We start from the raw sequence: 12,112 nt of genomic DNA, 5'->3' as shown, positions 1-12,112 counted from the left end.
CTTGCTATTTTCTCAAATAAACTAGGCGTGCAACGCAGTAGCATTTTGCACACATAATTGCACTCTCTTTTGTTCTCTTTACCCAAAGCATGCCGCACTTTCAACATGAAGACTGTGGAAGGAAATTAAGTTGTCCATCTATCCATTTCCAAACCCACCCATCCCAGCATAAGTGCCAACAGCACAAATTAAATCACTGCTGAAAGCATGAAGAAATGTCAGACTTCAAAGCCACCACGGCTAATGTCTGTTTTCCCATTGAAAGCAAGTCCTGCTCACGAGAGAGAGAGAGATTTTCATGTGACACTGGCCACAGTTGTACCTTTCGGTAACACCTGGCAAGATGAAAAACATCCAGAAGTGAATGCCAAAGACAAGGACAACCTGGAATACACACTTCCCAAACATAGTCTTCCTCAAGTAAATGGCCCGGTCCACTATCATGGTGCCAAACTGAATCAGAAGCATCACCAGGAAGGCTTCAGGGACCTGGTCTTCCGACAGGGATTCAGTTATGTCAGCAGCTGCTGAGTGTTTCTGAAATTAATCATAACAAATAAGGGGAAAATCTAGTTACAAAGCAATACCACTCAGGATTTATCCAATGATTTTATATAACCCATTGGAGAGTGGGAATCTCCAGACTATTACTTATGTGAGTAGTCCTTATTCAGGCAAGTATTTCCCCTGAGTATAAGGGGGCTTACAACTGTAAGTAAGTGCTGCATTTTCTGTAGGGGTTGGAAAGGCAAAGCTCTAATCCCTCCTCTCTACAAGCAAATCTCTACTCAGCAGGCACTAAGTAGAAGCATCTTAAATAAAGACACAAATAAAATGACAGTGAGCCGTTGCTGATGCCCCGTGGAGGAGTCTGAAGATCAACTGGTTTTTAAACAATTCTATTCCTTTGTGTTATAGAGCAATGGGCATCTACCCTGCATCCAGAGCCAGGACCATGTTTGTAGCTTGAACCTGCCAAAATCAAACACCCTGTGTTTTGGAAATATTCAGATCCAGATTTCAAATCCCCACTCATGCTTGGGAGGGTTCAGATATGGAGTTTTAACTAGACCCATTATAAAAATATCAGGGCTTCAGAGCTGCGGTTTGGATCCATCTCCATCCCTTGCTTTCTCTTTCTCCTCCCTAAGTTTTTATAACTAGGACTATTTTGCATGAAACCAAGCCTTTAAGGATCTTGATAGACTCATCTGTTGTTATCACTGATCATTCCCCCACTTGGAAGCAGAATCAGATTCCTTTGAGACATAACAACAACATCCAGATGTGGAAAGCACAAGCAAGTGCTATGGCAGCCAAGCACAATGTGCAAGCAGCAATGCTGAGAGTATAAGCATAGCACTCACTGACTGGGTTGTGCTTCTGTTCCAGAAGCCTACACTGCATTGCCGCTTTGCCATCGGTTTGGTGTTATAGCCCTTCTGGAAATGAAACAGGCTCTCTGTGCAGTAAGACCCTCTCCTGAAAGAGGCTGCCCTCGGCTCCCATTAATGTCTATGGTGTTCTTCACCTTGCAGAAGGGTTTCAGTACCTCACAGGATCAAGGCCTTAGGTAACCCTCCCTTTCTCCTTTCTTTTGACTAGATTTCCATCTAAAATATCTGTACTGAGGTGATCTACTCTGTATAAAATAAATAAAACAAAGTCTAGAGAAGGGGGGGCGGGGAATGGAACAAACAGAATTCATGATCGAATTAAGTGAAACATTTGCTTTCTTTGGGAAACAATGGTACTCCCTGCCCAGTGTCTGCTGTTGAGCCTCTCCCTCATCATTAATCTCTGTGTTATCTGTATCAGTTAGCCTGTCTTTTGTAGATAGTCTCTTCTCTAGTCTATGGAGACTCCTTGCTCAAGAGAATTTAAGGTTGAATCAAAAACAAACAAAAAGAGTGGCTGTAATTCAGGGGAAATTTCCATCATGTCCCTGGTGGTAGAGAAGAGAGAGGAATCAACTGTCCTGAATACAAAGTGTGTTCTTTATTCGCACACACACAGGACACTGTGGTTCCTCCTGGCTCCCAGACTGATTAACTTAGCCTGTGCCTCCTCGTGTCTCCCTAAATCCTGGAGTATGCAGTCATGGTAGAGACTGCTGACTATATACCACAGTCCCCAAGTTAATAATCAAGCTATTTGCTTTGCAGTCTATATAAAGAAGGTGCATTTGTGCTTACGCCAAAAGCCCAGTATCCAAAGATAACAATTATAAAATTGATCACGTCAACCAGGAACATCAGTGCATAGACATCACAGACGGGGCTGTACTCCGGATGAATAATGTCGTAGAAGAACTGCCTGATAGGTCGATAGATTTGAAGGACACTAGGGGTAAAAACAGATATAATCTAGTTCAATGGAAATTGTAACAATGCATCCTCAGAACGATCAGATGAATGTATCCAGTGCACATCTTCCATAGAAGACGCATAAAAACTGGAATTATAATTACTCTACTGAACTGAAGTGCAACAATGTCTCATTTTCGTAAGAGATGTTACAAATAATACCCCAATTACATTTTAATCACCAGCTTCTTTGCTTTCAATATCAGTTGTTTCATCTTTTCCTTAAGAAGTTTCTTCTTGCTGATGGGACTCTTTCTAAAAAGCCTCCATTTCTTCCTGGCTTCATTCTTCTGAGTCTTGCCTACCAAAGGGAAGACAAATCACAGGTTTGTCTAAGGGCTGTTCTTTTCTTAACAGCCAGGTCCTAATTTTGTCACAAAGGTTTACAATTCTGTTTAACCTTAGATGTTCCAATAAGGCAGTAATTCAGCCAGTAGGGTTATCTCTCAAGAAATCAGTGTTTGAGAATGTCCTATGAATATAGTTTCTTGGGCTAGCAAATACATTAAGTTACTCAGAAGGAATTATTTGGCACCTATACACCATGCTACTGGGCACATTAGGGAAAAAAATCACAGTAATACCCTACTATGGGGGGGTAGAGACTACAACCACCTAAGGCACAATCCCCTATTTTCAGGTGCATCCAGAGAAAGGAAGCTGAACAACTGAAAATTTGGCTCTTATAGTATTTTCTCCACCTGAATTTTAAAATGAAAGCCCCCTTAGTGTCTAAAAATAGCTCAGTGTGGCCCCCACTACCTCTGTTAACGGAGACTGTCTTCCTTCCTCTGAAGACACTCCCTGAGGGATTGTGATGTCTGAAAAGGTGCCATGGCCCCGATCCAGGCTCCTCTTCCTGCAGGCCACCTCTGGACTCCTGGTTCTTTTGCCTCCTAGAAAATCTCCTTTTCTTGGAATCAGACACATTGACACCGTTGGAATCCCAGAGTCCATGACGCTAATGGGAACATTTAAAGAATGATTAATACAGTTTGATACACTGTGTCCTCAGCACACCATCTTTAATTCACAGTAACCATGAATCCCTCTGCAGGCGGAGACAGAAAGACACAGAATGGGGGAGAGAGAAACAGGGGGAGGCAACACTTGAGACGAACGGTTGGTTTCACGGTGGGTAGGGAATGGGCACAAGTCCCCAGATTTGGATCCACACTTCAAAGCCTTTAAAATCCAGGGGCAAACCTCTTATTGACTTCAGCAGGGCTAGGATTTCACCCCAAGGACTCTAATCTCCCATCACAGCATGTGAGTATCTCACATTAAAGAAAATGGCATTTATATGTAAAGAATTAGGCCCATAAGTGTTCAAATCTGGGATTTTGTTCAGACCATTGGAGTTGAGGGCCAAATGCTAAGTTTAAATCTAAACCTGGGTTTGGAGTCTGAGTCCCTGCCCCCAAAGGATGGGATGAGTTTTGAATTTATAACAGAAATTAAGACCAGGCAAGTTTAGCAGAGTTTCAGTTTTTCTCTGCCAACATTCAGCAGAGCTCTAAGAAATTAGCCATTTCTTCTCCTTCTCTTCAAGAACAAGTTACCTTCAAGATAGACCTGTGAAAGAACAAAGCCAGCAGCTGCACAAGATCAAAATGCACATAGCCATCCTTCTTCTCAATCCCAACAATGTTTGGCAGAACAAATGGCTCTTCTGCATTGATGCCGCAGTATAACTTAGTGGTCCAGGGAAAGAATCCAAACTGAGCAAAATATTTGACAACTACTGTTACCTAGAGAGGAAAAAAGACGAAGTTAGTTGGAAGACATGGCCTGGCAGGGCAACATCTAGCCTTAAACATTTTCAGAAGAGTTTGTAGATCTTCCAAATACATTTTTGCTGGCTTGTGATCCTGAAGAGCCAACCTTGCCGTGGTGTTTCATCCCGTATAGATGTTCTCTAATTTTCTTTATTTCTGGTTTTATGTTCAGCAAATTACCTGCAGTTCATGAACTACCTTCAGACCTACCAGTATCCTTTAGTCACGTCTGCCATCTAGTCTACCCCATTAACATCCATTCTAACAGAAGTTTATTGCACTTTAATGTAAAGAAAAAGAATAGTACTTGTTTGCAGAGAGACACTTATGTCTGCAGCAAGGCAATTTTCTGGCTGTTGCATACCTCTGTATAAACGATAGCCATCATCCAGAAGAATTTAGTAGGCCTTGGAATGGATAACATGGCCCACAGGAATATAAGGATGGGCAGAACCAAAGTGAGGACAGAAGCAGAGACCATGTGGTTGAGAATGATGACAAAATAACAGAGCATTTCTGACTTGGACACCATCGCATTGTACAAAGCAAAGCCCAACTTCAGGGATCGAGGCAGACTCTGATAAAACTTGTCTGACTGCTCCAGTTCATTGTCATGAAACATCCTGAAACATAGAACAAAAAAAATATATAAAAATAGATTAATTATATTTCCTCACAAAATTGGTGCAAGGCTATAAGCTAGTATTTTGAATACAGAAGATTATATATATATATATATATATATGAGACCAGATGTATGGCATAATATAATCTCTTCAGAACTGCATGACTAAAGCTGTGATACTTTGTCAACCAAATCTTCTGTGAAAGCTGTTACTGACCTAACTCACATACACTCATAGTCCCCCACCCCTAATTCTGAACAGCACCTGCTCAGTGGCCCCCACAAAACATGGGTGTGTTTGCACATTTAAACTTCCAAGTACAAAGCAACTCTTGGAGGTGCTGCTGAGCACCCTCCATTTTTGTTGACCTTAGCCCTTAATTCACCAATTCAGTAGCATTAGTGCATAACAACCATAGTGCTCCTATGAACACAAATGCCTCTGCTGCATGGGCACAGTTCTTTAAATCTATCCCTAATAGTAGAGCTGGTCGGGGGGCCGGGGGGAGAAGAGGGGGGAGGAGGGGACACAAAACAACAACAAAAAACACCTTAGTGACATTTTTGAAATTTCTGACTTGTTTTCATCTCACAGGGTTCAAACTGGGCCTAAAATGTTCTGTGGGGGTGGGTTTTTGTTTTTGTTTTTTTACTGAAATTTTAATTTGTTTTTTAAATATTTTTTCATTTACCACAACCACCATTTTCAATCAGTAACTGTTTGTGGTAAGCAACAAAATCTATTTTGGTAAAAATTTCAGAAAAAATCATATGGAAAAATTTGCAAAAAAAAATGAGCATTTCAACAACTTGTTATGAAAAGTTTCATTTTGGAAAAAAAAAGCTGGGGGGGGGGGACTTTTAATGTGAAAATTTTTAACCAGTTCGACCATGCAGTAGTTTTAGTCTCTCATGGGTGGAGACTATAATCCATAATTCCATATCCCCCAGCTGGTGAAAACTGACATAGCTTTACTATGGATGGAGCTACACTGACTTACGCCAGCTGAGCATCTGCCCTATAAAGTCTCTTTTTAGTCTGACATCAAACACAGTGTCCCATGTCAGCTTGTGCAAGTGAAAAAACTAGAAACAATTAAGTGGCGCCATGCTGTTTAAGGCACATCATCATTCCATGAACACATTGTGGGTATCTCTGCAGCTGGGTTTGACTTTAGGTCTTTCTTGCCTGTTCAGAAGCAGCTCACTGGCAGTCATGATAACAGGAACTTCATTTAATGGCCTGCCTGCTTCTTTGCTCCTCTCAGCTGATGGGGAAACAGCATAATCTTTTGTTTCAGAGGAAGGAAGAGGAGTGGTCATTTCTGGGGCAGCTTCTTTGACGCTGTCTTCATCTTCCACCTTCTGTCCTGCCTCATCTCCATTAATTTCCTCAGCAACTTCATCAGGTGTCCTAGATCCAGAATGAGTTTCTTTATTTAAAAAAAATCACTGAAAATCATAAGTTAAGTTTCTTAATTGACACTGAAATAATTGTACTAATATGAAACCTCCTGTCTCATGCCAAAGGGAGAAGGGGCTCACTCACCATAAATTCAGAATCCAGCTAAGAATTTTAACATGTAAGGTCATGGTGACAGTGATTAGAAAGGATTCACACAGAATTTAACGTTATTAACGTTATTAATTAACGTTATAAGCTTGTTCTTTTAAAGTATTCAAAGTATTTCATGTTGCATCACACTAGTTGCAGGCTAACTGGCCTCACAGCAGTCATTGTATGAGCTGCATGCTAATTGATCTCTCTGCAATATTACACATGGGTTACTCCAGCTGCATGCCAGCTAATTCCGCTGTAATCATTCCCCCGAGTTTAGCTGTTGCTAACTGACCTCCCTGTAGCCACTCCCTAGAGCAGGGGTTCTCAAACTGGGGGTCAGGACCCCTTAGGGGGTCATGAGGTTATTACCTGGGGGGTCATGAGCTGTCAGCCTCCACCCCAAACCCCGCTTTGCCTCCAGTATTTATAATGGTGTTACATATATAAAAAAGTGTTTTTAATTTATTAGGAGGGTCGCATTCACAGACTTGCTTTGTGAAAGGGATCACCAGTACAAAAGTTTGAGAACCACTGCCCTAGGGGCTATTTTTCATAGAATCATAGAACCATAGAAATGTAAGGCTGGAAGGGATTCAAGAAGTCACCACATCCAGGCCCCTGCTCTGTAGCAGGACCGCGTAAACCTAGACTATCCCTGACAGGTGTTTGTCCAACCTGTTCTGAAAAATCCCCACTAATATGTATTCCGCAACCTCCCCTGGAAGCCTATTTCAGAGCTTACCTACCTTTATTGTTTGAAAGTTTTTCCTAACATCTAACCTAAATTTCCTTTGCTGCAGATTAAACCCATTACTTCTTGTCCCACTTTCAGTGGACATGAAGAACAATTGATTACCATCTTTTTTATAACCGCCCTTAACACATTTGAAGACTGTTATCAGGTCCTTACTTGGTCATCTTTTCTCAAGACTACACATGCCCAGTTTTTTTTAACCATCCCTCATAAGTCAGGTTTTCTAAACGTTTCATCATTTTTGTCTCCTCTAGATTCTCTCCAATTTGTTCCCTAAAGTGTGGCACCCAGAATTGGACACAGCTTTCCAGCTGAGACTTTACCAGTGCTGAGTAGAGCAGGACAAATACCTACCGTGTCTTACATATGATACTCCTGCTAAAACACCCCTCAATGATATTCGTCTTTTTCGCAGCTGCATCATATTGTTAATTTATATTCAATGTGTGACCCACTAGGCATTAAACATGTCAGCTTTCTTTTTATGTCATCAGTTATTAGCCCTCCTTTCCTGCTAAGCAGACTTTCCTTCATCTTTCTCTTGCTCCTAATGTATTTGAAGAACCTCTTCTTACTGCCTTTTATGTCCCTTGCTAGGTGTAACTCATTGTGTGCCTTACCTGTTCTGATTTTGCCCTTACATGCTTGTGCGTATTCATTTGTACTCCTCCTTAGAAATTTGTCCATGATTCCACTTTTTTTTAGGATTTCTTTTTGATTTTCCAGTCATTAAAGAGCTCCTGATGGAGCCATAGTGGCCTCTTACTATTCTTCCTGTCTTTCCTTTGCATCAAGATAGCTTGCAGTTGTGCCTTTCGTATTGTCTCCTTGAGAAACCACCAGTTCTCCTGAACTCCTTTTTTCCCTTAGATTTTCTTCCTGGGACCTTACCTATCAGTTCTGAGTTTTGCAGGATGCCACCTCATCTCACTGTAACCATTCATTAGCTGACTCCAAGTGTGGCTAACTGATGACACTGATACCCCTCCCTTGGGATTACTCCTGCTTCATGCCACAGTTTTTGCTTTGAGCTCAAATGAATTTAAAAATCTCAAAGTGAAGCAAAGCAGAGCTGCCGAGCTTCACCCAGCTTCCATTCAAACCATCAGTTATCCCAGACTCACTCTGAACTGGGACCAGGTTCACTCCACAACCCAGGCTTGGAGGCTTGAGAGGAAGGATGGCTCAGTGATCAGAGCACTAGCCTAAGGTTTAGGAAACCTGGCTTCAAGTCTCTGCTCCACCATAGACTTCCTGTGTGACCTCTGGCACATCATGTAGCCTCCCTGTGCCTCAGTTCCCAGCTGTAGAATGCGGATAACAGCACCTTCCACGGAGTTGTGAGGATACATACATTAAAATATTGTTAGCTGCTCAGATACTATGGCTGGGGTTGGGGGAGCAGATAAACACCTTAGATTTGTAACAAATCCAGCAAATATTGCCTAGCTGCACATTACCTCACTATAGGTTTGACCAGCTCTTATGAGAAGTTCTGACAAGGATAATGTTCCACCGTCTATTCACCTGGATGCACTGCTCTCATGAGGTAGCTGGGTTCCCCCCCTGGGTATCTGCTGGTACTCTAATGTGTCTTCACGCTGATCCTCCCATGTGCCTTTCATTTTATTTCCTCCATAAGGATTTGCTTGCACTTGCTGAGTCTTCTTCATGTTGTAATATTGGAGAATTGTGTCTGGCGAGGCCTCTTTTCCCTTAAAAAATTAATACAAAATCAGTCAGATGGGAAAAATGCTGTCCTCGTTTCTGTCAATGGAAGCGATTGTAATCCCATATTACCCTTTGAGACCCCTACTTCCCATGGGGAATTCCCATCTTTAAAACCGATGGCTGGTGCTCTTTTTATATCCTTGTGTCCCACACTAAATAAGATGTTCCCTTCCTTGCTGTTAATGCCCTTCAGAATATAAGCATGACAGCTCTTAGTCAACTAAACATAGTTAGTAGAAACCTGTGGGAATAGATATTTATTTGGATCTCAAGAATATCCAGTGTTATCATAAATTAATAATAGCACAAATTTTGAAAGGAATATTAAACCTCATGTTTTGTGATTTAAGCCAATCTCTATTGGAGACCAAGAGGAGACCCCTTTCTCCCTACTGTGGAGTTTCTTACATCTTCTTCTGAAGAATCTGGTGCTGGCCACTTTCACTGGACTAACTGTCATGGACACTGGACTAACTGCACCTTGGTTCTGATCCAGTACACCAGGGGTTCTCAAACATTTTTTCACCGCGACCCCCTTCCGACAACAAAAATTACTACATGAGCCCAGAAGAATGGACCGAAGCCTGAACCTGCCCAAGCCCCACTGCCCTGGGCAGGGCGGGCCAAAGCCTAAGCCCCACGGCCCTGGGTGTGGGGGGCGGCGAAGCCCAAGGGCTTCAGTCCCAGGCTGGGGGGGGGCCTGTAACCTGAGCCCCACCACCCAGGGCAGAAGCCCTCAGGCTTTGACCCAAGACAGTTGGGCTCAGGCTTCAACTCTGGCGAGCCCATTAAAATGGGGTTGCAACCCACTTTGGGGTCCCAACCCGCAGTTAGAGAACCGCTGCAATACACCAGTTCCTATGTTCTTATTAAATTATTGGGGATTTTCTCCATGAAAAATTTAAATGAAGACAAATGATTTTCAGTTTCACCAAAACTTTTCTTAAAATTTTCCTGGTTCTTGTTGAAAAAACAAAAAATGTAAACAATTTTTTTCAATTTGTTGTTGCTGAAAACTAAAAAACACCCCGTTTTATTTTTTAAAAGAAAACCCCAATTTTTTTTTTTACAATAACAGGATTTTTTTTCATGAAAGTTCCCATTTAATCAAAAAGCCATTTTTCATTAGAAAATAGTTTCAATAAAATTGTTCAACCAGCTCTAAATATTAGCTCTTTTAATCTTTCCTTGCAAGTCAGTCTTTCAGGCACCTGGAATACTTTTGTTCAGTGATGTAAGCAGCGCTCAGAATTTATATTGACATCAAGTCTCTTTCAGGGGAGTAACAATGGGTTTCAGAACATGACCTAATGCAGAAAGATTGGTCCACAAATGAACATGAATAAACCATATTCCTAGTTACTATTGTAATGCATAAATAATCAAAGAAACTGGTTGGAAAACTTCAATAAAAAACCTGGACATCATATTTTGAAAATGAAAAAGAAAATTAAAAGTGACTTGAAATGGAGTCTTGGACTGGAATTGAAGTGACCAATGAAAATTTTATGTGACTTTTCTCTTTTCAAGACACCTCTATCAATGAGCTTGTGCTCAATGGGGCATTTTTATGCATATCTAGCTCAATGAGAATTTTGTGTATATAAAGATTTCAGGACAGAGCCCAGAATTTCCGGCTTGTTACAGTTGAATATAGTCAGACATCCTGTTACATAAACAAAAAAAAACAGGACATTGTGTAAAATGACAGTGATCTTACCTTATTAATTTCTCGCCATAGCATGCACCTTTCAATTCTCAGCACATTTGCTATGTCCAGGTTATTTTTACAGAGAGAGTTCAGTGCCTCTGTAATATCATCTAGCAATGCTTGAACAAAGACCCAAGTAAACTTGACTGTATTGATTATCCTTTCAATTATACTTTCTGTCAAAAGGGGAAAAAAACATATACAGTTACAAACAGGAAATGGTTCTATGCACTATTCTATTTCAACCAGTTCCTCAGCATTGGCTGAGACACAGTGATAAAGGATTTCAAAGGTCAGTTTAGGTTATCTTTATTCCCATCCAATCCTGATCCATCTTACTGAAGTGGATATTGCCCACACAGAGGTGGACCAGAATATCATACATTAAGATTTGAATTACTTTGAAAACAGGAGTAATAGAAACAGGATGAAATTTAATAGTGTAAAGTGCCAGGTCATGCATTTAAGAAAAATTCTTCTTAATCCCTATAAAATGGGGACATATCAGCTGGAAGTGACAGAGGCGGAGAAAGACCTGGGTGTATTGGCTGATCACAGGATGACTATGAGCCACCAATATGATGTGGCCATGAAAATGCTAATGCAATCGTAGGATGCATCAGGCAAGGTATTTCCACTAGAGATAGGGAAGTGTTAGTACCATGATACAAGGCACTGATGAGACCTCATCTGGAATACTGTGTGGCATTCTGGTTTCCTATGTTTAAGAAAGATGAATTCAAACTGGAACAGGTACAGAGAAGGGCTACTAGGATGATCAGAGGAGCAGAGAACCTACTTTACAAGAGAGGACTTAGAATCATAGGACTGGAAGGGACCTCGAGAGGTCATCTAGTCCCGTCCCCTGCACTCATGGCAGGACTAAGTATTATCTAGACCATCCCTGGCAGGTGTTTGTCTAACCTGCTCTTAAAAATATCCAATGATGGAAATTCCATAACCTCCCTAAGCAATTTATGCCAGTGCTTAACCACCCTGACAGTTAGGAAGTTTTTCCTACCGTCCAACCTAAACCTCCCTTCCTGCAATTTACGCCCATTACTTCTTGTCCTATCCTCAGAGGTTGAGAAGAACAATTTTTCTCCCTCCTTGTAACAACATTTATGTACTTGAAAACTGTTATCATGTCCCCTCTCAGTCTTCTCTTCTCCAGACTAAACAAACCCAATTTTTCCAAGCTTCCCTCATAGGTCTTGTTTTCTAGACCTTTAATCATTTTTGTTGCTCTTTTCTGGACTCTCTCCAATTTGTCCACATCTTTCCTGAAATGTGGCGCCCAGAACTGGACACAATACTCCAGTTGAGGCCTAATCAGCGCAGAGTAGAACGGAAGAATTACTTCTTGTGTCTTGCTTACAAGACTCCTACTAATACATCCCAGAATGATGTTTCCTTTTTTTGCAACAGTGTTACACTGTTGACTCATAGCTTGCGTCACTAGGACCCCCCCAGATCTCTTTCCGCAGTACTCCTTCCTAGGCAGCCATTTCCCATTTTGTATGTGTGCAACTGATTGTTCCTTCCTAAATGGAGTACTTTGCATTTGTCCTTATTTAATTTCATCC

At 41.3% G+C, this 12,112-nt stretch overlaps 1 protein-coding gene across 1 annotated transcript in view; it reads right to left on the bottom strand.

Annotated features, from left to right (window-relative positions):
* The window catches only part of LOC140897151 (piezo-type mechanosensitive ion channel component 2), a 61,905-nt gene that overhangs the window by 9,857 nt on the left and 39,936 nt on the right, over positions 1 to 12,112 (bottom strand). Inside the window, exons 32-40 of the mRNA XM_073309522.1 lie at positions 10,536 to 10,702; positions 8,612 to 8,799; positions 5,959 to 6,183; positions 4,509 to 4,767; positions 3,929 to 4,117; positions 3,129 to 3,327; positions 2,538 to 2,667; positions 2,196 to 2,343; positions 323 to 537 (exon numbers count right to left, since the gene is read on the bottom strand). Of these exons, the coding sequence (XP_073165623.1) occupies positions 323 to 537; positions 2,196 to 2,343; positions 2,538 to 2,667; positions 3,129 to 3,327; positions 3,929 to 4,117; positions 4,509 to 4,767; positions 5,959 to 6,183; positions 8,612 to 8,799; positions 10,536 to 10,702 (1,720 nt within the window). The remainder of the gene's footprint in view (positions 1 to 322; positions 538 to 2,195; positions 2,344 to 2,537; positions 2,668 to 3,128; positions 3,328 to 3,928; positions 4,118 to 4,508; positions 4,768 to 5,958; positions 6,184 to 8,611; positions 8,800 to 10,535; positions 10,703 to 12,112) is intronic.

Source organism: Lepidochelys kempii, chromosome 13, assembly GCF_965140285.1.
Source record: "Lepidochelys kempii isolate rLepKem1 chromosome 13, rLepKem1.hap1, whole genome shotgun sequence".
Lineage (NCBI taxonomy): Eukaryota > Metazoa > Chordata > Testudines > Cheloniidae > Lepidochelys > Lepidochelys kempii.
The sequence above is the reverse complement of the archived record's forward strand: the minus strand, read 5'-3'. Positions and strand labels throughout refer to the sequence as shown.